Source organism: Mycteria americana, chromosome 6 (assembly GCF_035582795.1).
Source record: "Mycteria americana isolate JAX WOST 10 ecotype Jacksonville Zoo and Gardens chromosome 6, USCA_MyAme_1.0, whole genome shotgun sequence".
Lineage (NCBI taxonomy): Eukaryota > Metazoa > Chordata > Aves > Ciconiiformes > Ciconiidae > Mycteria > Mycteria americana.
The window spans coordinates 63,977,370-64,002,800 of NC_134370.1; the positions used below are offsets into that span (position 1 = coordinate 63,977,370).

General features: G+C 40.8%; 1 protein-coding gene across 6 annotated transcripts in view; it reads left to right on the forward strand.

The window, feature by feature from the left end:
* Positions 1–25,431, forward strand: part of CHD2 (chromodomain helicase DNA binding protein 2) — a 72,702-nt gene that overhangs the window by 5,333 nt on the left and 41,938 nt on the right. For 2 of the 6 annotated variants that reach the window (XM_075506261.1, XM_075506266.1), the window contains exons 1-2: positions 11,096–11,823; positions 12,159–12,292. In XM_075506261.1, the coding sequence (XP_075362376.1) occupies positions 12,231–12,292 (62 nt within the window). In that variant the 5' untranslated portion in view covers positions 11,096–11,823; positions 12,159–12,230. Of the gene's footprint in view, positions 1–2,951; positions 3,002–11,095; positions 11,828–12,158; positions 12,293–25,431 lie in introns of those variants that run through there. The other 4 variants (XM_075506263.1, XM_075506262.1, XM_075506265.1 and 1 more) reach the window with 4 other exon arrangements.

Genomic DNA, 25,431 nt, shown 5'->3' on the forward strand with positions numbered 1-25,431 from the left:
TTAAATGTCTAAAGCTGCAACTTTTAATTGAGCTGCTCTTAAAAAAAAATAAAAAATAAAAAAATACTGTGCTCAAGAGCAGAGTCATCTTGACTGACCTGAGCGTTGTATGATGAATACGAAATTGAGCACTTTGATCTTAATGGTCTTAAATATTTCCTATATCACCATGGTGCTGTTTGTGCTGAATAGATATTATAATAAAAACAGTTTTAAATTCCCCTTGTTACTTTTGTGACCTCTTTGGAGCTGCCTTTTCTTGTAAGAACAACATGTTTTCATCTAGTAAATGGCAGCTTGATCTTTAGGTTAGGTAGACCTCAGTAAGCTAGGTGCATGCTACTGGGGACTTGAGGAAAGTTTTTAAGTTCATGACCACCCTACAGCATACTAGGGAGGATTGATGAGGTCAGAAGAATGCTCTCTGGTCGAGTCTTAACTCTTTCAGTAGAGGAAGCTGTTCCTCTGTGGTGATAACAAAGCCATATTAAGTATTCTTATAGAATTAATTTGTAGCATTGACAGCTTACATGGAAAAACATTGGTGTGGTGATATATGTCATCTTTGCCAAAATACTTTCTTCATTTATCCTGAGAAAGAATCTGATGTCAGGTAAATAGCTTTAGAGCATCTGACCTCACCTCATGCTGTGAAAGGAGATATGCTTTCCTGCTTCTTAGAGCTAGCAGTGCCAATCTTTTGGTGAAGGAATCGTGGACCTGTGATGCAAGGCATGTTTTATGTGGCATAGGCCATACTGTACATAAGACATCTCATTCTATAATTTAAAAATAAGTATATGCCACAACTATAAGACTACCTAAAAAAAAGTAAATCCATGTTTATTTTTAAATAGGGGATGGATTTTTTAAACACATAAGGGCTACAGCAGTTACTGCGAGTAGTCTGATTAAATGATTTTTAGTTTGATGTTAAATAAATTGAATGTTAAATAGGAAATACAGGTGTTAATCTGAAAGGCTGATTTTTTTCAGCTGAAACTTTTATTTACTAGCTCTGTAGTTTGTGGCTCTTGGCATAAACCTTCAGCTTTTGTGATGCATTCTATAGTTCAGGAGTGAATGTGGTTTGGATATTAAAATCCAAAAACTCAAAATACAGTGGTATATTTTATAATGGTGGAAAAATGATCACTTGTGTGATCGTATGAATGAAATGTAATATGTTACTGAAGTCTCAGTGCTGTTTTTATAAAATGCATTGTTTGGTTCATTCATTCACTTCAGAGTAGAGAAGTCTTACTACTACTAAGTGATACCACCCGGACAAATATTAGGTTCCTTTTGCAAAATTTTGCTGAGGTCAGAAGAACGCGCTCTGGTTGAGTCTTAGTAAGTTTTTCAGTAGAGGAAGCTGTTTTTCTGTGGTGATATAAAGCCATAATAAGTATCCACATTAAAGTTTCTGTGAAATTACCATAACTGGATGCTAACTCTAGCATTAAAGAAAACAGGAACCAACTTGAATGCAGATGATGTTTGTTTAGCTGAGCTGTAAATTATTAAAAATGGCTGAGAGCTGCGAGTTGAAAAACCTTTCAATCATTAACTTTACCTAGTCTTTATATATTAAATTGTAGTTTCTAAGTGGCTTTTTTTTTTTTGAGTGAAATGGTACATATAGGACAGAAGGAGATCTAAAGGGCATAAGTAAATCTCTTCACCTAGTTCATGTTTTTGCTTTGCGTGACTGATAGATGCCTCTCGGGTGATCAAAGTTCAGTAACCATGTTGTGTTTCTTATACAAAGTGCCCATCCACCATTTTAGAAGTACTTCAGTTTTGTGCTTCCATTTAATAGCAGCTGTTGGATCAAGTTTTAAATGAGTGTTTTAAACCTCTCTGTTTCATGTTCATTTGGATATTCTGCATGTTTATGCCAGTTTACTACTATAATTTTTTAGCATTTCCACTTTCTAAAGGGATCTTTTTCCATATTAATGATTTCAAGTAAATTACATCAACAAAGAAATGACAATTCTGTTTGTCACAGCTTGCTTTCTTTCTACGCATCTGAGTAGCTATCAGTTTGAAGAAGAGAATTTAGAAGGTTGTAGAAAATTATGCATAGTATAATAACACTGAATAGGTTCATTAATTTTTACATATTTGAGGCTATATTCCAATTTAAGTAGATTCTGAGAGATCACGAGAGAAGCAGTTTGCTTGTACATGTTCAGTGGATAACTTGTATGGCTCCTGATAATGGATGACTTCATGCAGTTGAAATTTACAGTAAAAAAAGAAGGGTTCATGAGTTGTTCTGGAGTTTTAGGTCTTATTTTAATTTTACTATGTCTGTGTTTACTATAAAAATTAAATTTACATAGTAAATTTAATATTTACTATGTCTGCTTAAGGTGATTTTGATGAAATGTTTATTGATGTGGATTGCCAATAAGCATTTTCGAAGTTGAGTTTTCAAATTTGGGCCTTGCCCGTATACGGGTAACTTATTCTGTATTAGTTTGTTAAATAATTCCACTACATCTAGCCAATACAACCTCTTAGTAAAATGAGTATTTTAATTATTTTTATGTGAAGGGCAGATCAGTTACTTTCAGCATACTTCCTCTTGATGCCTGATTTATCTTTTTCAAAAATTTCAAAAAATATTTTTTATCGTTGTTGTTGTTCCTTTGTTTCTCAAGGGATTTCTGTACAGGAATGGGTCTGAATTTCTTGGGTGGTTTGCACAGGTTCTTTGATAACAGGTTGCCTAGTGATACTTCAAATTTTTTATAAAAATGTCTTTTGTACTGTATGCTGTGATCTGCTGGGAATGTTTTTTTTTGGTGGGTGGGTGTTTTTTTTTTTTTTAAGATTTTATTTGAGGGTAGGGCTTTTTTAATAGTCTTAGGATAGTGGTCTGGTCTTTATTTTTAAATTTTCTTTTAATTCAAGTGTTTGATATATCATTTTCCCTACAGATGTGTTGAGGAATTGATTTACTCACTGTATGCTCTTGGTTGAAGCACTGGTAAGTTGTTATTCCTAATAACATTTACTTTTTAGCTTTAAAAAAACAAAACAAAAAAAACAACGAGCACATGTGGCTATAATGTTTAAGTTGCTGAAGTTTTTTGCTGCGTACATCCTGAAGTTCCTTAAAGTGTGTCTGTGTGCACATGTGTATTTCCAGAAGGCTCAGTTAGAAGGACCACAGGAGCATTCTTGCTGGGCTCTTAGAAAATAAAGCTATACTTGGATAGTACTCTCAACTTGTCTTACTGGAGAACAGGTTTCGTATCTAACTGTAGTTCTTTGGTCTTCTGCTTCTGTGTTTTGACTCCATATTTTGTTGAGATCTATTTGCTTATTCAGAAGGGTTTGGTACACAAATGTCTGTCTCTACAGAGAAGTACTGCACACAGTCTGGATAACAAATGGTGTGGAAAGTATCATAGCAGGAAGAACGTGTCTTACAAGCATCTCGTGTTGTCCTTTTATGCTTCTGTCAGGATCAGTGAGGGTCTTTGAGCAGATAGTAACTGTCTTCTATGATTGTTCTGTTTCTGTTCTTCATTCATAAAGCTTCAGCTTTGCAGAAAATGGTATGTAATGCTGATACAGTTTCCTGTATTAAACTGCTAGCTGATAGACTTCATCTAGGAATCATTCCCCATGTAGTCAAAATGCAAAATTGGCAGGCTTGAGCAGAAAAATTCATTCAGTTCTACACTGGATGAATATGGGAATAGGATTTTCCCCAGTTTCCTTTACTAAAAGGAATTTGGTCTTGATGACCTTTCGCTGTCTTTGGCACATTCAGTGACTCTCTTGGGAGTTGTCTCTGGAAAGACCCAAGTCCTTTTCTCTTCCTGTCTGCTTAAAATTCAGACTCCTTGATTCTACACTTTTAATTAGGGCATCCATTGCATTTCGTGTACATGAATTAACTCTTTTTTTTTTTTTTTTTTTTTGTAGTGGGAAGCTCTATTCCTGTAGAACTATGCTTTGGAATATGTGCTTTTCTTTAAAAGAGACAGCTTCTTGGAGACAGTTCTTTCAGTATGACATGGTACCTGATTGAGTAATGCCTTCCTTAGACTGTAGACAACTTCAGAAAATGTTGTTCCAAGAGGCAAATATTCTCTTTGTTTCAGTGGACAGATGATAGTTAGTGATTTTTAACTGCCCAATGGCTATGTATGTTAGCAGAGACCTTCGGTGGCCATGCTTACCTTGTACAAACTGCCATCTGTGCTGCCTCAGGTGCTAGAAAAGCAGCTATTCCCTGTTTGTACTCTGAAGTCCCATGCTCTCTTCTTATCTGCTCACATGGTGTGGAGACTAATGTAGAGCTCTTTTGAAAGGAAGGAGGAGTACGTAGGGGTAAGGTGCAAACCTTGCTAGGCCATGTTATTGTGCTGCTTTTTGGTACATTTAATTTTGAACCAATTTTATCACTGAATTTTCAGTCCTGAAGCAAAACTGTAGAATTCATGAACTTTGAGGAATTTAGTTCTTATTGTGCATACATGTGCTCGGTTTTGATGATATTTGATTAGTGTTTCACCTCTTCTGCTACTGTGTTCTGTAAGTTTTATTACTTTGTTCTTTCAGAAGTCTTAAGCTATGTTTCACACTGCAGGTATGTGTGGAACAGCATATTTCTTCCTATGTTAGGAGAAGATGTTACTCCTTCCAACTATTCCTCAAAACTCTTCCTATGCTGTCCACTGTTGCCTTTTTTCCCCAGTCACCTGCTAGAATCTCTAAACATGTGACTCATATTCCATTTTTATATTAATCTTCATCTGTTTCCTACATCTTTCTATGTGCATTTTTTCTGTTTTCTCTCATTGGATTGTAAATTAGCAGTTGTCAGATCTGGCTTCTTGAGCAGGAATTTGGCTTTTCAGTTACTCACTGAGTAATTTCCTCCATACTTTTCTGGTTTATAATCTTTACCTAAAGGAAGGAGTGAATGTGAAAGTCTTAATTGACTTAGAAACAGTTGTCTTCAAAAGAAGTTGCATCAAAATGCATTTGTAAAAACATCCAAATGTATGGATCTCGAAAGATCTAGTAATACCCTCTCTGGTTAACATAGGTAATGTTTAGTTGAAGCACTGATTTTTAATTTTTTTTTTTTAATAGAAGGGGGAAAATACCTGAAAACACCAGGAGCTTTATTGAAGTTGGCATACTTTGCTTAATGCAATAAAATTTATTATTTAAAAATAACAACCACAAAAGAATGCATCTGTGAATATAATCACATTTTACTTGAAATTAATCTCTAAATCTGAGAAATCTGGCAAACAGCCTTTCTTAGCTAAAAATACCTGATCCTACATGAGTTGTGCTTTTACTGCTGTGCTTACTGAACATCTAATAGTGGTAAAAGCAGACTTAGGGACTATCCAGAGTACTTAGTTACTTTTAAAGATTGGACAGAACATCATTATGGACTTCAGATGTCAAAAAAGGGCACGTCTACTTTTTCCTCTAGTGTAAAACTTACTAGAGATGTGTGTTTGAGAATAAAATATTGCTTTAATGAACTTTGAAATGTAGAACTTCAGGTTTGATTTGCTCAGAACCTCATTCTGTCCATTCAGCTCCCTCTGTTGGAGTGAATTCCCTTTACTAGCGTTATGTCACCTTGGTTTTTAAGTTTAAGCCGTAGTGTGAGAGATTTCACTCTGGAAAACTTTGTACATGTATTGGTGTCTTATGCACTTGCAGTGATGCATGGGTGTTTTACATGTTATTGGCCTTCAACCTCATACTTGACAAACACAAGGTTTCAATAGATGTGAAATTGCTGAGGCCATGGTTTTGGCCATAAGAGGTGGTGTCTCTTATTGCTGTGGCCTCTTAAGAGGCAGAGCAATGAATAAGGAGTTACAAAAAAATGAAGAGAAAGACTTTGTAAACTCATATGTTTCAAAACTGTTGCCTTAAACCTTTAAGCATGGTTGTAAATGGTTTCTGTCTGTTGATACAGAGTGTCAATATGTTACCAGTGATTTGAAAGAAACTTTGAAAGTATTACATGACTACCCAGGTCCCTTATTTATCATGAGCAAAATACTGTGTTTGGAAACAAATACAGTAAATAGCAGATAATAAAGCTTGAAAAATGGGATGATGCCTAACTGATGTTACAGAAGGAATGAAATATTCATGTCATCTAGCAAAAAAATCGGGCTATTCAATCCTACCTTAAGTGTAGGATCACTGCATATGTCTTAGTGGAGAAGGAGTATATTTTTGCAACATTATTGAAACTTCTTAGTACAATGTGTAAGAAAACTCAGTAATTCATAAGTAAACAAATGCTGTGAAATCTTTTAAAGCAAATGTAGATTTCACATGAAAAAGTGTACGAATTTTTATTAGTATTTTGGCCATTACTGTGGCATCTTTTAGATGTATGAATAACTTAGAACAAAGGCTGTTGTAGCATGTTCTTAATTATAATATAACATCAGTTCTGTTTACTGCTAATTATTTTACAAGGTCAAGAGAAGAGTTTAAAATTAATGTGGTGGGTTTACTAGCAAAGTTTTTGGTATAACCAAACGTAGGTGAACCTAGTAGGGAAACTTGCCCTTAAATTGCTTTTGGCAGATCTTGTTAGTGTCTAAGACGGAAAGCTAACCCAACTGAAAAAGGCCTTTCAAGGTTGACTAATATGTCACTAAATTACATTTTTTGAGAGGTGGGGAAAGCTGATGCCAGTAATTAAATTTCCTTATGTTAAGCATTTTACAATAACTATAAAAATTATTTTAACGGTCTTATTTATGGTGTTTCCACTGTGCTCATGTTAGTACTTCTGAATATTTGATTGTGAGAATAATGGACAACTTTGTGGTGGTTTACTTTTCATCTTTTGGTACCTTGGTCAAGGCATTAGCATTAAAAATTATTCAAAGTTTTAATTTATCTTCAAATGCCTAAATGGATTTGAAATTAAGCTAATATACCAATAAGAACTAAATAAAAAAAAAAAACCAAAACCAAAACAACCCCAAAAACCTGTTTATTCAGTTTAGTATGGGGAAAAAAAAAATCTTTCAAAATATTTAATTCCTGTCTTAACTGAGGATGAGTTGAATACTTGAAACAAAGAATTTCTGCAAACTTTGAATGTTCAATTTCTGGTTCTGAAAATGTGAAGATCCTGTGGTTGAATACTATTACAACTACGCACATTGCACAATGCAAAGCAAAGTGAATTACCATATCCTGCATTCCACTTCTATGTGCTGTACTTCTTTTCCATTGTATTTAAAACAAGGAATTCTATAGAGGAATATAAAACAGGACAAATGGGCAGTTATGAAAGTCAGACTGAGGCTTGTTGCACTGGTTCCATTGCTGTTTGCTGTGCTATAACTGGTTATTTTGAAGTGAGAATGGGGAAACTGGAGTGATGAGGCAGAGACCACTAGATGGCTCCACTGATTGTTGCTGGACTCTGGGTAATTTCTGCATCACTTGTTGTGAGAATTTGCCCGGGATTATCAGGGGAACAACATAGTGGTGGAGCTGGCTTTCAGACAGAAATGAGGTTAAAGGTATACATGTTCAAAAGAATAAATTGACGTTGGAGTGCAGACACTCAAAGTCATGATGACATTTTAAAACCTTTTTCTCTGTCAGTTTCTTCTACAGTTGGCATTGGTTTTAAAATGATGTTCTTAACACTTAGTAACTTCCTCTACTTGATTTTTGCACCTTAGGAGCAGTAGTACTTTTTAAGTACATGAGCTTATTTTTCTTGGAAGAAAATGTAAAGATGGGGACATTTGTTTTGTATTTATCCATGTGGAAGTCATTTGATCAGTTTGGTTTGTCACTCACCTGTGGGCTTGGTTGCTGTTATATGAAGAGTAATGTTGGAATATGGACCAGGAGTAGTATGGTGGCCTTGCTAAAGGCAACTAGTGTAACTTGTTACCATTTTCATCTGACTTCTGACACGTCCTTTCCCACCAGTAACTAAACCAGTCATTCCGTTTGTTTATAAGTGTGCGTTTGCTGTTGCACTGTATGTCTTTCATGAGCTGGAAAACTGGGTTAAGATGGTAGAATGTCTTGTCTCCAGTCACCATCTGTATATAGGAAACCAGTTTTCATGCCTATTACATTGGTTTTGATGGATCTCTGTCTTTGAAGAAAGGAGCATGGACAGTAGTTAAAAAATTTTGGCTTATTATAATAAACTTGGTTTTCCACTAAGCAGTGTCAGCTTTAGTAGATGGGTCAGTCCAATAAAGATGGTTGCCAGAGCAAATATTTCAGATTTCCCACTATTGATTTCTCTAGTGTTTTAACACTATGGAGACGTTTCAAATGGAATTTATGGAGCCTGAAAGGGTTCTTGAACTTGAATCGTTCCTCCCCTACTTCTTTATAGTTTTGGTTAAAGTTTATTTTTTTGACTCTTGAACTGATGATTTGACATTGTTTGTTCATGATAAAAGTAGATGTTCCGGAATGTGTAATATGAAATGAAGCATCAGTTATATGTTTAAACCATCTTCAAGGTACAGTAGTTGAATGTCTTAGTCTAAAGATATAATCTGTATTCCAACAGCATTTTTCTTTTAATTTTCCATAAAGAATCCAATCAGATGAAGAGTGTCAAAAGGAGTCTGCGAATGAGACACCAAGATGGCAGTTCCACTGTTGATTGAGAGGTTGAGGAAATGGACTAATGCATGAGTGCTGTGATATGTCTGTCCAAGAAAAGGATGTTAAAACGTGGACTCTCGTGTTATTAAACCAGAGAAGATCTGGGTTGTGATCATCCTATCAGAATGGACTTTGCACTTGAATTAATCAGGGGACTGTATCAGTGGCTGTCCAATGACGGATCTGTTTGAGGACTGGGTGGCAAAATTTTACTCTCGGGTTGTGTATGCACAACAGGCAAATTCATTTGGTAAGAGATCTGTTGCTACCCCTTTGGAGAAAATGTAATGTTTTTTTAAGTGACTTAATAAAAGGTTTTGGTTTCTTTCACACTTTGTGTTTGTCCTTTCTGGCTGAATATTTTTTTTTTATTGTGTTGATATTGAAGTGGGTTACGGTTTTGGTTGTATTAAAGTGAGAAATACTTTAGCTGCTAAGCACTAAAGGCAAGGTAAAATTTTGTGCTATACTTGATTTAAAAATGTGGTTTTCATTTGCAAATTATCTTCACTTTGCCATGACTTCCAATGAATTTTTATTCGCTGGTTTGTTCATTCAGGTGCTTAATGTTAGGGGTTTTTCAGTACTTGGCCTGTTGTCAGGGTACTTCTGCTGAACTTTCTGAAGTTATTTTAAGATGGAATTGATATCAATTGAAGGCTGGGCAAATATGACAATAAAGGAGTATTTGAATGTTTTGTGTAACTTTTTTAGGTATGCTTCTTCAGTTGTGTATGGGTACAGAAACTTTTCAACAGATTTCCTGGACAACATACTTCCTAAAGAGTCTATTCTGTCTTAAAATTGTTCTGTACAAGTGTCCAATCTGCTTCACTGCTATTTAATGTAGACTTAGCTGTGTGATACTGTACCATGTATTTGATGAGAAAAAATTGAGTTATTTTTGATATTGCATACATATCTATGATATAGATGACACGTTAACCTTTACTTACATTTTAAAATGAATTTTAAAATGATTTTAATGTTCAAAAAACAATTTCCTTTCAAGTTTCTTGTGGATCAAATAGTTAAACTGTAGCTGCCTTCCTCTGTATGTTTCACCTGAAATTCATAGTTGTCTTTGTTTTATGCTGGAGGGCCAAGATGACAAACCTGGTCCTCAGATAACCTAGGTGTTTTCTTTTAAAAACAAACAAAACCAAACAAAACCCCATTGTGTGTGTTTAACCATTTGGCTTGCTTGGACTTCTTTGTAAGTGTCCATTTTTACCATGATGAATTGTTCATACCTGTTTAATCCAGCTGTTTTGATGATGCACGCTTGCTCAAGTTTGGTTTTGCCATGATTTATATGGTGGAGTTGGATACTGGGACCAACCTAAAGGGATCCCCATTCAGATGAGTGGATTTCCTTAGCGTTGCCCAAAATTGCTTGGAATGGTCTTGCGTTGTGGTGTTTAGTTCTTGTAGTTTAGGTGCAAGGGGTCTTCTGTAAATAATTGGTAAACTGAAATTCTTTAAAATGGACTGTGGCAACAGAGTGTACCTACTTAAACCTCTTGATGTGGAAAGATGATGGGTTGTTGGAGGATGTGGATGGCAAGCATGTGGAGGAGTTGATGGGGACTATCTTGGTTCTACTGGTAGAAGCCAATGTTTTCAGGCTGTTGGGATGCTGTGCCATGGATGTCCCCACAGAAGCCCAAACTAGCCCGTTACCCTCTTTCCCCCAGCAGTCCCCCAGTGTCTGATTTCACTGTCTTGTTGTGATGCTTATGAATGTGCACGATGCCCTTGCACTTTAAGGAGTCTGTTGAATGTGGGAAGACAACTGGTAGTCAGAATACAAGCGGTTAGGGGATGCTTGGATCTCCTCCATTTCCTCTGTGACGCATCCTCTCAGTACTAGGATGTTGTATTTGAGATGTTGCTTGATTTCCAGTTCTACAGCTCGGCTATTATATGGCTTTAAAGTTCATTTGTCGTGTTAAAATCTGTTAACGAACATTAATGGGTTAAGAATGTGAATTCGAAATAACCCTTTTAATGATGTCAGGCTTATTTTACAGTAGTGCCTTCGCCTAACTGATGAAAATTGTGTAGCTGTTGGATTTTTGTTGTTGGGGAAAACCACTAGGGAGGCGCTGTCGAGCTGGAGGGGGTTGTTGGCAATGGTGGGCTCGCTTAGGAGCGCCTGATGGTCTTGTCCCAAGCTTTAAGTGCAAGTGTTGGGTGACGAATGGAGGACCTATTGTCTGGGGATACTGCCACTGAATTGAAAAAAAGCTACCCCTTGGGTGGGGTGAGCCCCAAGGTGGGTTGTTGCTGGCTGCATGGCTGTTAGCTCCACTTCCATTCTTTCAAAATGGCTTGTAACAGCACCACTTCCTGTCCAGGGAGGAAGTAATTTTAGCCCAGGCACTGAAATATTTAGCAAATCTTTAAAACAAAAGGCACAAATTCCATTTCTTTCTGGTTTCAAAAGGGTGCCTGAGCCACATGGGGTTAAGGTGCCCCTTCAGCTGGGGTAGTTGGAAGAAGCCAGGGCTGTGGGGGTAGCAGGCACCCTTTAGGTGGAGGCTATCTCTTTTTTTGGTAGAAATGAAGGGGTGGGTCTATGGTACATCACCTGAGTTGTGGGGTAAATGTAGAGAGTGTCAATCAAAGGCAGAGCTCAGAGCTGGGAAGGAGCTCTAGATGGCGGCTGTGCCTTAGAGAGAGCGCGCTCAGCTCCGTGCCTTCCCCAACACTTTACGCAACTTTCCCTAACTTTCGGGCAGCCTCAGGGGGCCCCCACAGCCCCTTGCCTCTCCTAGGCACTAATTGGGGGCCGAGCGGACCTTTTTCGGGCAGAAAAGCAGCTTTTGAGGGCTCCCTTTTCGTGCCTTGCTGGAAAGAAGAAGCCGTGGAGAGAGCCCAGGTCGTTGTTTTTCCAGCTTAGAAGCCATGGCGTACCTCCATTTTTGTGCGCTCTCCTAATGAGCTTTTTCCCTCGGACATTTTTGTACTAATTATCGCTTCTTTTGCTTTATCGGCAACATATTTTTGGGATTAGAATATATATTTTTTTTCATTCTCTGAAATTCGTATTTTATCATTATAACTCTAAATATTTTGGATCTAATGTTTTTCCACTACCCGAAACTAATATCGACTTGGTCCTGGCGGCGGTGCATGGATCAGGTAGGTGAGCAATTAATAATAATAATTTTTAGATTTCTGCCGTTTTGAGTACTTTGATTTTCGACCGATTTAAGCTGTATTGGGATGACGCAATAAGATACAGAGATTATTTGCATCCAGTGTTACTTTGGGAAAGTTTGCAGGATGCTCCTCTACTGTGTTTATTCTCGGATTTTTCTTCTAAAAACGATTATTTGTTTTAAATCTCCGTTTTGCCGTGTTGATCAGTGTTGTGTATTGTTATAACAATATCATTGCAGCGTCAGGACTTTGTTCCTGATAATGAAAGCCAGTGAAACGAACTGGGACCTTACCTTTCTTTCAACTTTTGACAGTAAATACCTGGGCACAGGACTTCAAAGCAAACAGACACCCCTGACCCCCTCTTAATATTTAAGAATAAAAAGATGATGAGAAATAAGGACAAAAACCAAGGAGAGGAGGGTTCAGTCCACAGCAATGCATCGAGGTATGATCTATCAACTTTCTTTTTTTTTTTTTTTTTGTAAAACCTGTGAATACCCTGTTTACTTTGACAGCCTTGGGTTACTGTCAGTGCTTAATACAAAACATTTTACTGATTTTGCTTCCTTTTTAAGGAATGACCTTGAGATTGTTAGCATGCCACACCCTAATTTTTTTTGGTAGCAATTTCTGAAAGTTGTGTTGTGACTTAAGGGCCCATGTCATAGTCAAAAGGTACTGTACCTTTATTCAGGGGAGCCCTTTCCTCTGTATTATGTTTTTCCAGCTTTTGAATTTCAGTTTTTAGGTTTTTTGTGCTGTGAAAAATGACCTTGTCGGTTTAGCCATTGCTGCATTGCACCATTTTACATACAAGGCAAATTTTTCTTTGAAGAATCTCAGAAGTCTAAACTTTAACTGAGGGCCCTACAGAAGCCTGGTGTAGTAGTAAATTATAGTAAATAGACACAAGAAAAAGTTACATGAATGAAAAAAAGCTCATTTTAAAATATAAACTGGAAAGTGCCTGTTTGTCTGATACCCCTTACTTCAAATTTTATTTGAGCTTGTAGAACTTTGATACTGTTTAGGTATTTTAGAATATTTTTATACAATTTAACCAGACTTTCTCCTGCTGGTGATAGCATTTCGTATCATAAAATATACACTGGCACTGTTAACAAGAGGCTCCAAATGCTTTGCTTGTTTGTTTAATGTATTTTTGCTCAGAGTGTTTTATTTACTGTTGTTGAGTAATGAGATTCTTTACAGATTTTTATAAACTTAACCTTGATGTGGGAAAAGCATGAAATACTGGAAATGTTTGTTTGCTAGGAATGCAGAAGTATAATTACTGAATTGCTCATTTTGTATTTAAAGGGTCGGCTTTTTCGAAAATTGGAAATGAAACTATGTGCGTTTTTGTTTTCTAGTTTGTAAATACACTTGAGTTTTGCATTTTGTTAATTTTAATTGAATTGTGGCCTGTTTATTTTTATCTGGTGTTGTCTTCAGTAATTTTTAAGCAACATTAATAAAAAAGAATTCTGAACTGTCTGTTGTATCACATGTGCTCTATGTGATGTTTGCAGGTGTTTGTATAGTATTTTTGATGTCCAGTATTTAACCTTCCTTAAACACACAAACTTGAAATACTATGGGATTATATATTATCAAATTACTGTAACCTTCTAGCATAAACTTGGATGGTATTCTGGATGTATTAAAATTGCAGTTAAATTTTAAATCCTAAAATGGATATGGGTAAGTTTATTTAATTTGAAATTATTATTAACTAAATTAGCCTCAGGGATTGTTGAAGCATTACATATAGCACTTCTACAGAGCTTTTATAATAATGCAGTTTAAAAAACACATCAGACTTTCAAACCGTGCTATCTTTATATTACTGTAAATACTGCAAACAAAATATTGCCTAAAAAGTCAATTTTTAAAAAAATTACTTATGATTCAGCTTATTTAAGTCTTTATGCTTTTTTTAAAATGCATCTTATCAGCAAGAGCAATAATAGGTATAATTTGTTCAGGAAATCTAAATTAAGGTATTTTATTGGTGTTAGAAGTATTATGCTAAACAGGAGATGAAATTGGAGACATCTAGCAGTAGTTCCACAGAAAGAAGACCTTTGGGTTTTTTGTCCTTAGGGGTATTATATTTGCATAGCGTCTCATGTGTGCTTTTGGTGTTTTCATTGAAACATTATTTACCGTAATTGATCAATTTACATGTAACACCTGTTGTGTGAGGTTACCCTTCTATCCCTTCACAATTTTTTCTCAGAATAAACTTGCTGTGGGTAACATCCACTCACCTGAAGTGTGGGAACGATTGAGCACAGGATATTTGTAAGTGAGCCCTGTCGAGCTTATTTCTGAGCTGTGAGTCAGCTGTATGTCGTAAAATGGGCTTTACTTCCTGAGGTTGACTTGAAGTTGTAGGGGAAATGATTTCTAGGAAGTAAAGCCACCACTTTGCTTTACCGTAGCCCAGAAATGCACTGATGTCTGCACTTCACGTGCTGCTGGCCAGCTTTCTCCCCAGTTGTGAGACCAGCTCGGCATCCGTGGAAATACGTGAAGTCCTGTTACATAAACCCTGGTGGGAGGCCTGGGTGATGGAGACGGATGGAAAAGGTAGATATGGCCAGTGCCTTTCACCTGGGCTGGAGAAGCAAAAATGCAGGACTAGAGAAAGGTGTTAAAGCAGAAGAAAATACAATTCCTGTACACCACCTTAGTGTCCTAACTGGGGAATACGTTTGGAATTGACTCCTACCTTTCCAGTTCTAAGAAAGTGCAAAAGGTATATGCTGAGTAAACAAAAATACTGAGAATTGTCCCAAAACAGGTGATTATTCTTGGGAAGGGAAATGGTGTTAACTCTTTACAGTTTGTAAGCTGCGAGGTGTACTCAGTGCTTTCTAGATGAACAGCAACACCTGGCCTTTGTATATTGACAGTAAATCTTTCCAAACTTGAAGCTGATTGATTTCATGCAACTTTCTCCACCTAGGATAAAAGTTGGGATGCTGCAGTTACTAGTAACCACCACCTGTGTATCTGGGACTTGCATTAAATAATTGAACAAAATCCTGGTGTGTTTTCTAGCATCTTCTATGCTGCATTTCTGAAAGGCAGGTGGTGTGAGAGGGTACATCCATGGTGCAACCCTAATGTGAACTTCAGAGGTGAGAGGCAGACTGGGGTCCCCCTGAAGTCCAGGAGTGACTTTTGTAGGGGATAGCAAGTAACAAGCGGTGGATACGTTGTTCCTCTAGTTTCCCCTGGCCTGCATATGTTGCAGTTGCTCTTGCACCTCCTAAATATCCCGGTGTGGGAATGGTTTCTGCTGCAGAGGCTGTAGGGCTGAACAGACCCTTGCATCTGTATCCAGCTCTTGGCTTCTCTAGCACTAAAACATCATTTTTTGGGGAGGGGGGGAAAAAAGGTTGTGGTTGGCTAGATCTCAGCCAGTTTTCTATTCAGAGAGCTGAAAGTCTGGGGTCTGAAATGGCGTTTTTTTTGCTCAGCGGCCACCTTACAGAGGTAGAGTGCTCTGCAGCGTGTGCTGCAGCCTTTGCAGAGCAGAACACCCTCGTTTTACGTGGCAGCCATTTTATGAAGATGTAGTTACATATGAAAGAGGATTGCGGGGGGGGGGGAGGAGGGAAACGAAGATGTTAAACAAAAATTGTCCTCCCTGGCTGCTGATGAAAGCGGAGGACATCCCTTTCTTGTTTCGGTAGCGCTCGGGAAGCCCCGATTTCCCGTGAAAGGAGAGGGGAAGGCTGCACCGCCTGGCATTTTGGTGCGGGTCCAGTTCAGTCACAAAATGGCTGTTCCTTTGTGCCGCATAGCTGACAGACATACTGCATTGCACTGTGTGTACTCTAAAAACAGCAGGAAGTTGCTGGTGGGGAGTTCAAAGGCCATCTTGTGCTCGCTGGGGACGGGGATTGGCTGCGCTCGCTTGGTAACAGGCGGAGGACGGCGGCTCGAGCGGAGGCAGAGCCGTGCCTGCGCGTGATGGCTGCGCGTGCCGCATGGCCTCTCCCACGCCTGCCCGTGCACGCCAGCCCTGGGCTCGTGTACTGGGCTGGACTGGGCTGGACTGGGAGCGTGGCCATGGAGCGCGTGGCTGCCGCTGCCTTCCCTCGCTTCCTCTCATCTGGCGGGCGCGGGCTTTTATTTTATTTTATTATTTTTTTTTTTAACAGTGCAGGCTATTTTGGGAAGCAAGTGACTTGAAAAGGAGCAGGGTTATTTTTGGTGTGGCTTTTTGCCTTTTTTTTTTTTTATAAACTTCAAAAGGAATTGCAGAATATTGTAGTATTTCTGGAACATCTGGCCTTTTTTTATAGCATTATGGCTTTCAGCATCCGTAAATCACTAAAACTCGCTCTTGCTTTCAACGTGCATTTTGCAACTGATTTTTCTTTGAGCTGAGTGGAAATGCTAAAGACATTTATTAAAATGCCTCTAACTATGGGTTTCAACTTTTCATCCAGGCTGACGGGTTATTTTTTAGCTGTTGCAGCCATCGTGTATGTACTGAGTCTTTCGGTTTCATTTGCACTGCTGGATTCTTTAACAAGGATGGTTTGGGGTTTTTTTCTTCTTTTTAAAGCTTTAACCCTTTATGAAACTGTCCGGAGGCTTTTTGAAAAGGGAAAATGCTTGATTAGTGTAGGACACAAAAGGAATAATGTGCAAGGAATTCATATGAATAATGATGTAATCTGTGTGCAGCACAAAGGAGATTGTTCTTGTTTTGCTTTGTTACTTCTGTTTCACATTAGAAGGAAATGTCTCATCTAATTACGAATGCACAATTCTGAGACTTTCAACTTCTCTGTTTCCTGTTTTGTGATTGCTGCCAGGAATGGATACAGATATACAGTGCTATAAAACAGGCTCACCAACTGCAAGAAGCTACATTTAGCTCAAATTTAATCTCTTCTGTATTGTTCTTTAGTTAAACATCTTAAGCTAATTAATCACGTTTTATGTATTCTCTAAATGCATGACTGTTTTGCTGAATAAAAATGGAAAAATAGGAATAAAGAGCTCACCTGGGTAATTCTGTAACCCTGCAAAAATGCTTCTGTGGCACACAGCATGTGCTGCTGCCGGGGCATTGCTATACTTGTGTGCACGTGCGTGCATGCATGCTCCCACACCGCTCCTGCCTAAATTTATTAGTGCCTTCAGCCAAGAGAAGCTGACGTGGCTGAGATTCTAGATTAGAGCCTGTTCCGCTTTCTGTTGGGTTGATGTTTCACCTGCTGTACTCTAAGGTAACAGTTGCCCTTATCTGCACCTTCCCCCATTTCCTATGTGAGCTGAAGCCGAGCACTGCCACGGCTCAGTGAGAAATAATGTCGTGTGGCAGTGCCACAGGGTCATACCCCGACTGCTCGTAAGGGGATGGCACTTCTGAGAACACAGGATCACATGTGTGTCTTGGGAGCAGCGTGGCTGTCCGCATTTGGGCTACAATAACCACACTTGCATTTGCATTAAAACAAACGTTTCCACTAGAGCTTTGAGAGGGCTCGGAGGGAGGGCCAGGAAGGCAGTGACATTTAATTTTAATCTCTCCAACTTGGTATAGGGAGAAACCAGTTCCCATCTTTGTTTTCATGTTTCACCCCTAGTCTCAGGAAGCTGTTTATACGATTAGTAGGTTACTGAGTTGCTAAGCCTGTCTCTGAGGAATTTTTATGCTGGTATGTCTCTTTATTCAGGCTTATCACTGCTAGTTTTAAGGAGCACATGAGGGTACCAGCGGCAGATGCAGTGAGACTAGCCACATGGTTAAGTACCTGGGACTGTGAGCAGGAGCGTGGGGACCGAACTGAAGCTTCTGATGCTCTGACCCTGCTTCTTTCGAACTTGAGACAGCTAAAGTAAACCTACTTCGGGTGGGTTTGGCAGCTTATGCTGAAATTGCATCTCCTGATACACAACCTGGAGATGTGTATATCCACTGTATCTTGTTTTGTGTTGCAGACAACAGTTCCAGCAGGAATTGCAATGTTAAATGAGGCTGTTAAGTTCTGAAGATGGAGAAGTGCTTCTAAATCTCCATTGCCCCTAGCTGAAATCCAGCTCAGGAAGGTGGTGTAATGGATGGAGAAAGATTCTGTTCTGCGTTATTTCTCTCCTTCAAGGAAAATAAATACAAACAGAACGGCACTGGGGGAGGGGATGGCCTGGATTACCGTAATTAGATATAAGCAGCCTTCTAGCAAAGGATGTACTGTTCTACTGACATGGTGTCTTACATAAATTTTTCTGGTGTGTTCTTATGAAAAGACGTATGCTGAAATGCCATTTGAAGATGCTCTTTCAACAGGTGGTGGTGTGCTTGTAAAGTCTGCCTTTACATCTTCTAAAGGGTCCTTGAAATGAAAGCAAAAAAGAGCGGATGAAACATTCACATCTAGTGACTTGCAATGAAGCTTTTGTAAGTTTGTCGTGCTGCTAATGCCTCCTTTTCTTGGAGCAGGGAGTGTCCTTTGGATATAATAAGCAAAACGCTGATGAGTCTTTCCAAATGTGCAGTAGCTCTTACTACATCACTGCTTGTGCAGCACTGCTGCTAAATTATAATTTTCAATATACAGCTCGCTTTATATTTACCTGTGGGCTGAGATAATCTACGCTGTAGTATATGTGTGTTTCTCACCTTGACTTCTAAGGTTAAAAAAAATAAAAAGTTTGAAACGGTGATCTCTGATTCCCTTCTGGTATTGTGCTGGTAACGCTCGCGTGGCGTTTGGTCTTGGCAGGGCTTCTGTGGAGTATGTTTGCCCAGCACCGGGTGCTTTACAGGATGCAGAACCCTTCATTGCTCACAAACCTTTCCCCCGGCTGTGAACAAGTGTTGCAATGTCAAGAATCCACTGACTCCACGACACCTGGCTCCTTAGGAAAAAGTTGTGTTGTAACTATTTATGTTTCTTGCAAGTTTTATTTGCTAGGTATAGATGACTTAATAGAATTGTTAATATATTAATTATAGGAGTCATTTGCATCTCTTTCATGGGGAGGAACCTCTGCTCTTAACTACAGAGTTGTCACCAGTTGAGAGCTTTGAATGCCATGTGCTGTCTGTAAAACGGAGGCTTAATGATGAGCCTTAAATCTCTTGGTTAAAAACAGCTTTTAACAGTCACTTGGAATAAAACCCTCAGGCCAGGTCAGGCTCCCCTCTTCTGAACTGCAGGTCATCTGGAACCAGAAAGGAATGTGTGCGCCTTCAAGTTCTTGTTAATCATTTTGGGTCCTAGATTTCCATATTACTCCATTTCTTAAATCTGTTAGGTCTTAAAGGGAGTTTGCAAATGTTAAGGGCGAAAAAACAGCCACCCTTTCTGTACTCATTTAAACCAAAATTGTGTGTGCGCTCTCCAGTCCGTGTCTGCCCCCCGCCCCGCATCTACATGTCCTTTACAAGAAGTCGGACGCTGCCACGGAGCTTGAGCCCGGCCGTCTCCCGCTGCGGCAGAGCAGAAGCTGTGGCTGGAAGGGCAGAGGGGCACAGCCAGTCACCCCCTGCCCGCCCTCTCGGCCTTGCGGGAAGGTGCGTGCCCCTGGGCTCCTTTCCTCGCCCGGTGTCGGGAGGGTCTCGGCGGTGGGTGCTGCCGGCAGCCAGCCCGGGGCCTCCGGGGGACGGTGGAAGTGGAGTGCCGAAACGCTCCGCCGCCTGCCCGGGGAGGGAGACGGGCCCTTTTCAAAACCCTGAGAACTGCAATTGTCCTTCCCTTTCTGTGCAGGGAAGGGGAAGGATGCTGCCTTTGGAGATGCTCAATGGCGCTGCTCAATCAAGCAGACAGGTTTTGGCTCCTTTTGTCTCTGTGCTGTTTTGTTTTTTTTTCTTTTCTTTTTTTCTTTTCCCACTAAACATCCCAGGCATTTTCAGCCTCTGGCTTAAAGATCAGAGAGCGAGAGAGCACCAGCTCTCCCAGTCATGAATGAACCGCTCGTTTTGCTCACTTATGCAAGCATAATGCGGTGTCTTTGTAGTGGAGGAAAAAAACCCACTTTTGGAAAATACTTGTCATTCAAGATAGCCCAATGTGCTTTGCAGGGAGCTTGCAGCAGAGCGGCGAGCTCACTGTGTGCTCAGGATTGCTTTGCCTTTGGCATTTGGGATTCCTGTGCTGGGGCAAGTAGCAGCGGCCAGAATGTGTGTGAAGATTTCCCTCTGCCTCCTCCCCTTCCCCTCCTTCGAGCCAAGCTGGAAAGCCAGCAGAACCCAATTCAGATGGTTATTTAGATAGGATACCTGCTGAGTGCATAATCCCTCAGTTGTTACAGTAGCACCATGGCCTTATTGTGCTTGGTGCTGTGTAATGTAATTAACACCCATCTTCTGCAAGCAAGGTTTGCAGTCACGTGGAAAATGTGTATATTCTCCATGGTAACTCTTCTCACTTGCCTATTTAAGAAATAATAGTTGCCAGTCACAAAGTGAGGTTGGGGAAATATTTTTCTATTTTTTGAAGGATGTGTTTGTTATCTGGCAGGGGCAACCCTGTAACCTTGGGAGTGTTTGTTGTGCCCCTTGAAAGGCTGCGCAGAGTTGGCCAAACTATATTGTGAGTATTCAAAGTTTTTTGAGACTTGCTTCTAAACAGTATGAAGAGCCTGGCTGCGTTTCATATATTCCACTTTTAAGTTCCCGCTTTGAGACAGATCATTGTTAGAAATACATACCACGCATGGGTACGGATAGTAGAGTACCAGGAATATTTTTCTTCCTTCCCTTCCCCCCTTTGCCTGCAGGAAATAAGCTGGGAAAAGCTCTTGCGTTGACTGACCCTTCTCAACTCTTATCACTCAGAAAATCTTTGCCTTGGGAGACAGGCAAGCACCAATCACTCTTTGTAACAGACTTTCAGAATAAAATAAAGGGAACTCAAAAAGATAGAAGTGAATTTATCTTCAGTATCGCAATCTGGGTGTCATTCACTTAGCTCTCCTGCAAGCTCCATGTACTGTCTGTATGGCCTTGGCTATGCTTACTATAGCATTTGCTCATATTTTTTTCCCAAAGCAAGGGATAGATCCCATGAAGTTCTTCTCAGTCCTCTGTGGTGCACGTATTATCTCCCTCTGTCATATGTCCCCTCTTCATCAGATCATCTATGGCCAGAATCACTCTTGTGTTGTTATCCCTGACTTGTTTAACCTAGAGGTGAAATTTAATGTGGTTTGGTGCTTTTTTACAGCTACTGTGTGCCTCGAGTGCATGGATCAACATTAACTAATGGGGCGTGTTTTTATTTGCAATATAGGTAGGCATTTCATATATGTTCATATATAATAACAGAGAACATCACATTTATAGATGAAATATTCAAAAGAAATGTTAAACAGCAACACAGTATCCAGCTGGGTCGGTGTGTTAGCATCTTCTGTGGTTTGTCACTGTCCCTTTGCGTGTACAACAGTTTGTGTGTAGGTCACTTTAGGAAGACACATCTGTTGAAATAATTTGAAATTGGTGGCCTCCACTGGCTTTGCTGATCTGTGCTTTAGAGTAAATCTAGAGTTGGTGCCATCGGTGGATGGGTGAGGCTGGCAGCCCTCGCTGAAGAGCTGCGGGGGCTGAGAACCCTCTTTTACTGGTAGAGCTGGATCCAACAGATACCCTTGGTCTGGAGAAGACATCCTGCTCACTTCAGAGAGTCACAGCTCGGCTGCCCACTGCTGTGTCGTGGGTCGGTAGCACCATATGGCAGCAGGTCCGGTGGGCTGACCTGCAGTTCCAGCACATGACCTCACTCGTGTATGTTTGAAGGTTGCCACGGAATTGGAATGTTTGAGCCATTTGCAGACAGTTTGCTTGGCTCTGCCAGAGAGAGATATTGAGGACCCAGGGGTGGCCAAACTGAGCAGCTGGCTTGCGGCTGGCTTGCTGCTGCCCCAAAATTGGGGTCTTGCTTGACTCTCTTCTCCCCTGCAACTTGTCTGTACTACCAAACGCAGTATACTTCCACTGTTCCCGGTTCCAGTAAAGGCTTGGTCCTGATTTTACTCGCTAAGCTGGCAGAGACCTATTTTGCTGTTTCTCTGGGCTAGTCTTCTGATGTGTTATCAAGTTCAAGTGGGTCATGGAGGAGTCTAGTGGCCTAGCCAGTGCTGGTGTAAGCACCAGGTGAGTACTGGGAACACGGGCTGTAGAGTGAGGATTGGTGGGAGAGGGGAGGGGGTGTCTCCCAGCTACCTGCCTTTGGCCTTTCGGTGGTAGCAAGCCGAGACGTGGATGGACACCTGGGTGTCGGTTATCCATAGGACATGCGAAGCTGTGTCCAACAATGCGTAAGAGTTAAGCATACGTTTGCCAGAGGGGAACAATAAACTTGGTTTCTGATATTATCCAGCCCCGGATATTATCCAGCCATGGGAGTTTGTGCCAAGGACCTTCACGAGCCTGCACAGGGTGGTTTTGCTGGTGCTGAGTCCATGCTGAGCTTGCGAAACCCAGTGGAACATTGCTGTTTGGATTCAAGCTTGTTTAGATTCAAAACATTGACAACAATTCTTAAAGCTAGGAGGAGCTTGGCTTGTGGGAGGGTCTCGGGTCATTAATCCTCCTTTATCCCCCTGGCTGAATTCAAGTTCTGTCCATCTAAAGCCAGATTTTAAAGTCTGGGGCAGAATGGTCCCAGTTAGAGCCATTCCCTTGTCAGCTCTTGGTTGCAGAAATTGGGTCATTTTTTCAGCTTGTCTTGCACCTTCTGGAAACATATCTACTGTTTGTACTTGTTGAGAGCTTATAAAATGTTGCGTTGCTGTTAGCAAAGATGATGCCTTATGAAATGAAGTCATATGCGAAATGTTAAACGCTAAGGCTGGAGGCTTCAGGCACGCTGTAATTGCCTTGTAAACTTAGATGCCTGATTGTAAAGGGTCTTATCGCTGCTGTTCAGCTACTTATTTCTGAGAAGGAACGTGTCCTTCTTGGTAAGGGATGATTTGGTTTTCTTCCACCTCAGGTCAGGAGCAGGCTCTTAATTAAAACAGAATTATAGCCTGAAGTATTTCTTAGAAACCAGGGGAACATATTTGGCTGAGTCTTAGCAGATGTCAATTTTTATAGGAGTTTCTCACTTTAAGGGAGTTACTAACAGTCCAACTGTAGCTTTCTTGATGTTCACGGGTGTTTCTCTGCTGAATTTGGAGGGGACTGGATTGGTTGAATCATGATTTTGCCATAATTATAGTTTATACCCCACTTACAGTTTAATTGAAAGTAGTTTGGATGTTAACTTGGGGCATTAAAGCAGGGCATATTCCAAAAATAGCTTCTGAAAAGAGGACTTAAATGTCCAGTTATGTACAGTGTAAGGCCTGACTTGACATATAATGTTGCTAATCGTTTATACTCTGTTGACAGGTAGAAATGCTTCCTGATTGTCTCGGTGATAGTTAGAAAGGATTATTTTACGGAATTAGCCTTTTCAGTTCTCTCTTTTTATTCTATAGAAATAAAGAAATTCTGTAGAAACAAAGACAAGCACCTATCCTTTTGCCTTGATACCAGGTTGTTTATTAAAACAGAATTATTTGCAACTGCCTTCAAAAGGACATAGCGCTTCGCGTCTACGTTTGTTTCCTTAGTAGGGCAAGCGCATGCATACCTGTATGTGCAGATGTGTATGTCATCTGTCTCTGTCACTAGAGAACTCTCTTCATCTGCTCTTTTCAGATGACACAGTTCCCATCTTGGGAAAAAAAAAAAAAAAATTAGTGTCCAGATAATGTTGTGGATAAAGAACATTAATTATGGTTATTGATGTGCAGAAAGGCTGTGTCCTTGAAATAAAGCTTAGGGCCTTGAGAAACAAAGAGGTCCAGAGTGGGAGGAGGCCAGTAATTACTGTTCTGCCTTTAAACAAATACTGCCAAAGCTGTCTGGCCTCAGTCTAGCCCGGGTTGTTATAATCTCTTCCAGCTATTGCTAATAAATCTGATTGAAGAAAAGTGTCTTCCTCTTCCGTGCGTCCCCATGGAACATGGGACGCCAACATGACTCAGCCAGAGCCTGATGTTGCCCCTTTGCGTCGTGACAGTAGAGGTTTGGATGCTCCAGATCCCATGCTTTCGCAGAGGTTGAGTCCCCGTCCCCGCAGGAGGTTCTGTGGGACGGTGTCCTGCCAAGCCCTGCCCGTGGAAACCGGCTGTCCCCTGAGCTGCTGGAGCGTTGTTTCCTTGAGTGGTGTGGCAATGCTTCCTAATGAAATTCCCTTGGTTTTCTTGAAAAAATCCTGGAACTCTGAAAATTCTCCAACGGAGAAGTTTCATCACTTGCTCTAAGTAGATTCGGCTGCAAAGCAATGTGGTTGAGCGGGATGTGGGGAGCAGATGTCAGCAGATCCGTGGATGTGCTCAATTGTAGTCTAACAGTGTAGTCTATCAGGAGCTGGTGGAAGGCCAAGGCTTACGTAAAGCTGATAAGGGGGATTCAGGCTGGAAAGCAGAACGTCCAAACAAGAATTACTGTCCTTGGGAGTAAAGCACATCCTGGAGAAATATGTAAGCTAATGAAGATGTTTTGGGAACCGTCTGAAACAACTAGTAGAAGCGTGATAAGAAGCACCCTCACGCAAACTATCCCCATTATAATACTAAAAGTCACACCCCTCGAGCTGGAGACCCCAGCCCAAGTGGACACCCCTCACCTTTGAGCGTGCGCAGAATATTAAGGTAGCGCTGTAGCTTTAAGTTGAAATAAGAGAAATGTAGACCAATAGAAAACTGCTTGCTGTAATTACTTATGCATATGCATAACTAGACTGTATAAATACTGTACCTGTATGCTCGAACTTTGTGCTAGCTTTGTGGAGCTACCACCTAGCACCCATCTCTGTGCCGACATGAAATAAAAATACCTCTGCCCTGTGTGTACATTGGCGTCTCGCACACCGGGTAAACGACCTCACGCTTGTGGGGTAACACTGTGAGAAACCTTGCGGAGAGCTGCAGGGCGGCAGGCGGGCAGGGAGGGACGTGGTGGATGGTGCTGGCATTGGGGCATAGCAGGAGAGCACAGCGATGGAGGGCTGCGGTGGAGAAGAGGGGGTTGGAAGTTGCAGAAACCGTGGAGGAAGGGACAGGCAGCGGCAGGGTGTAGCGAGACAGCCGTGCGTGGGGCTGTGCTTTGGTTGTCAGGGATGGGAGTGGGACAGGCAGGAGCGACCGGGTGGCCTGGAAGGGTGGTAGTTCAACTCGATTTTCCAGATTTCCTGCTAGGAGGGAGTGATGCGATACCCCCATCTCCTTCGAAACCAAGCTGGGACGATGAAACCAGCAACCATCGGTGATGGCTCACCCTCCGCTCCTTCCTGGAAAGGCTCCATTTCTGTTATTTCAGCCTTAGAAATTCTCGTTCACCGCCGTTTCTTTTTTCCCTGTGCATGCTGCACCCTTCCATTTTAGGACTTGCGACGGACCCCGAGCAGCAGCCACCACTGCAACGAAATCGCAAGATGGTGGAAGAGGGATGGCTGTAAAATGGCGGCTGGGAGCCTGGCTGCGCGCCCTGCGCCGGAGGGATTTCTGGAGCAGGTTCCCGCGGCGCTCGGCTGCTGCCCTCTGCCCGCTCCCTGG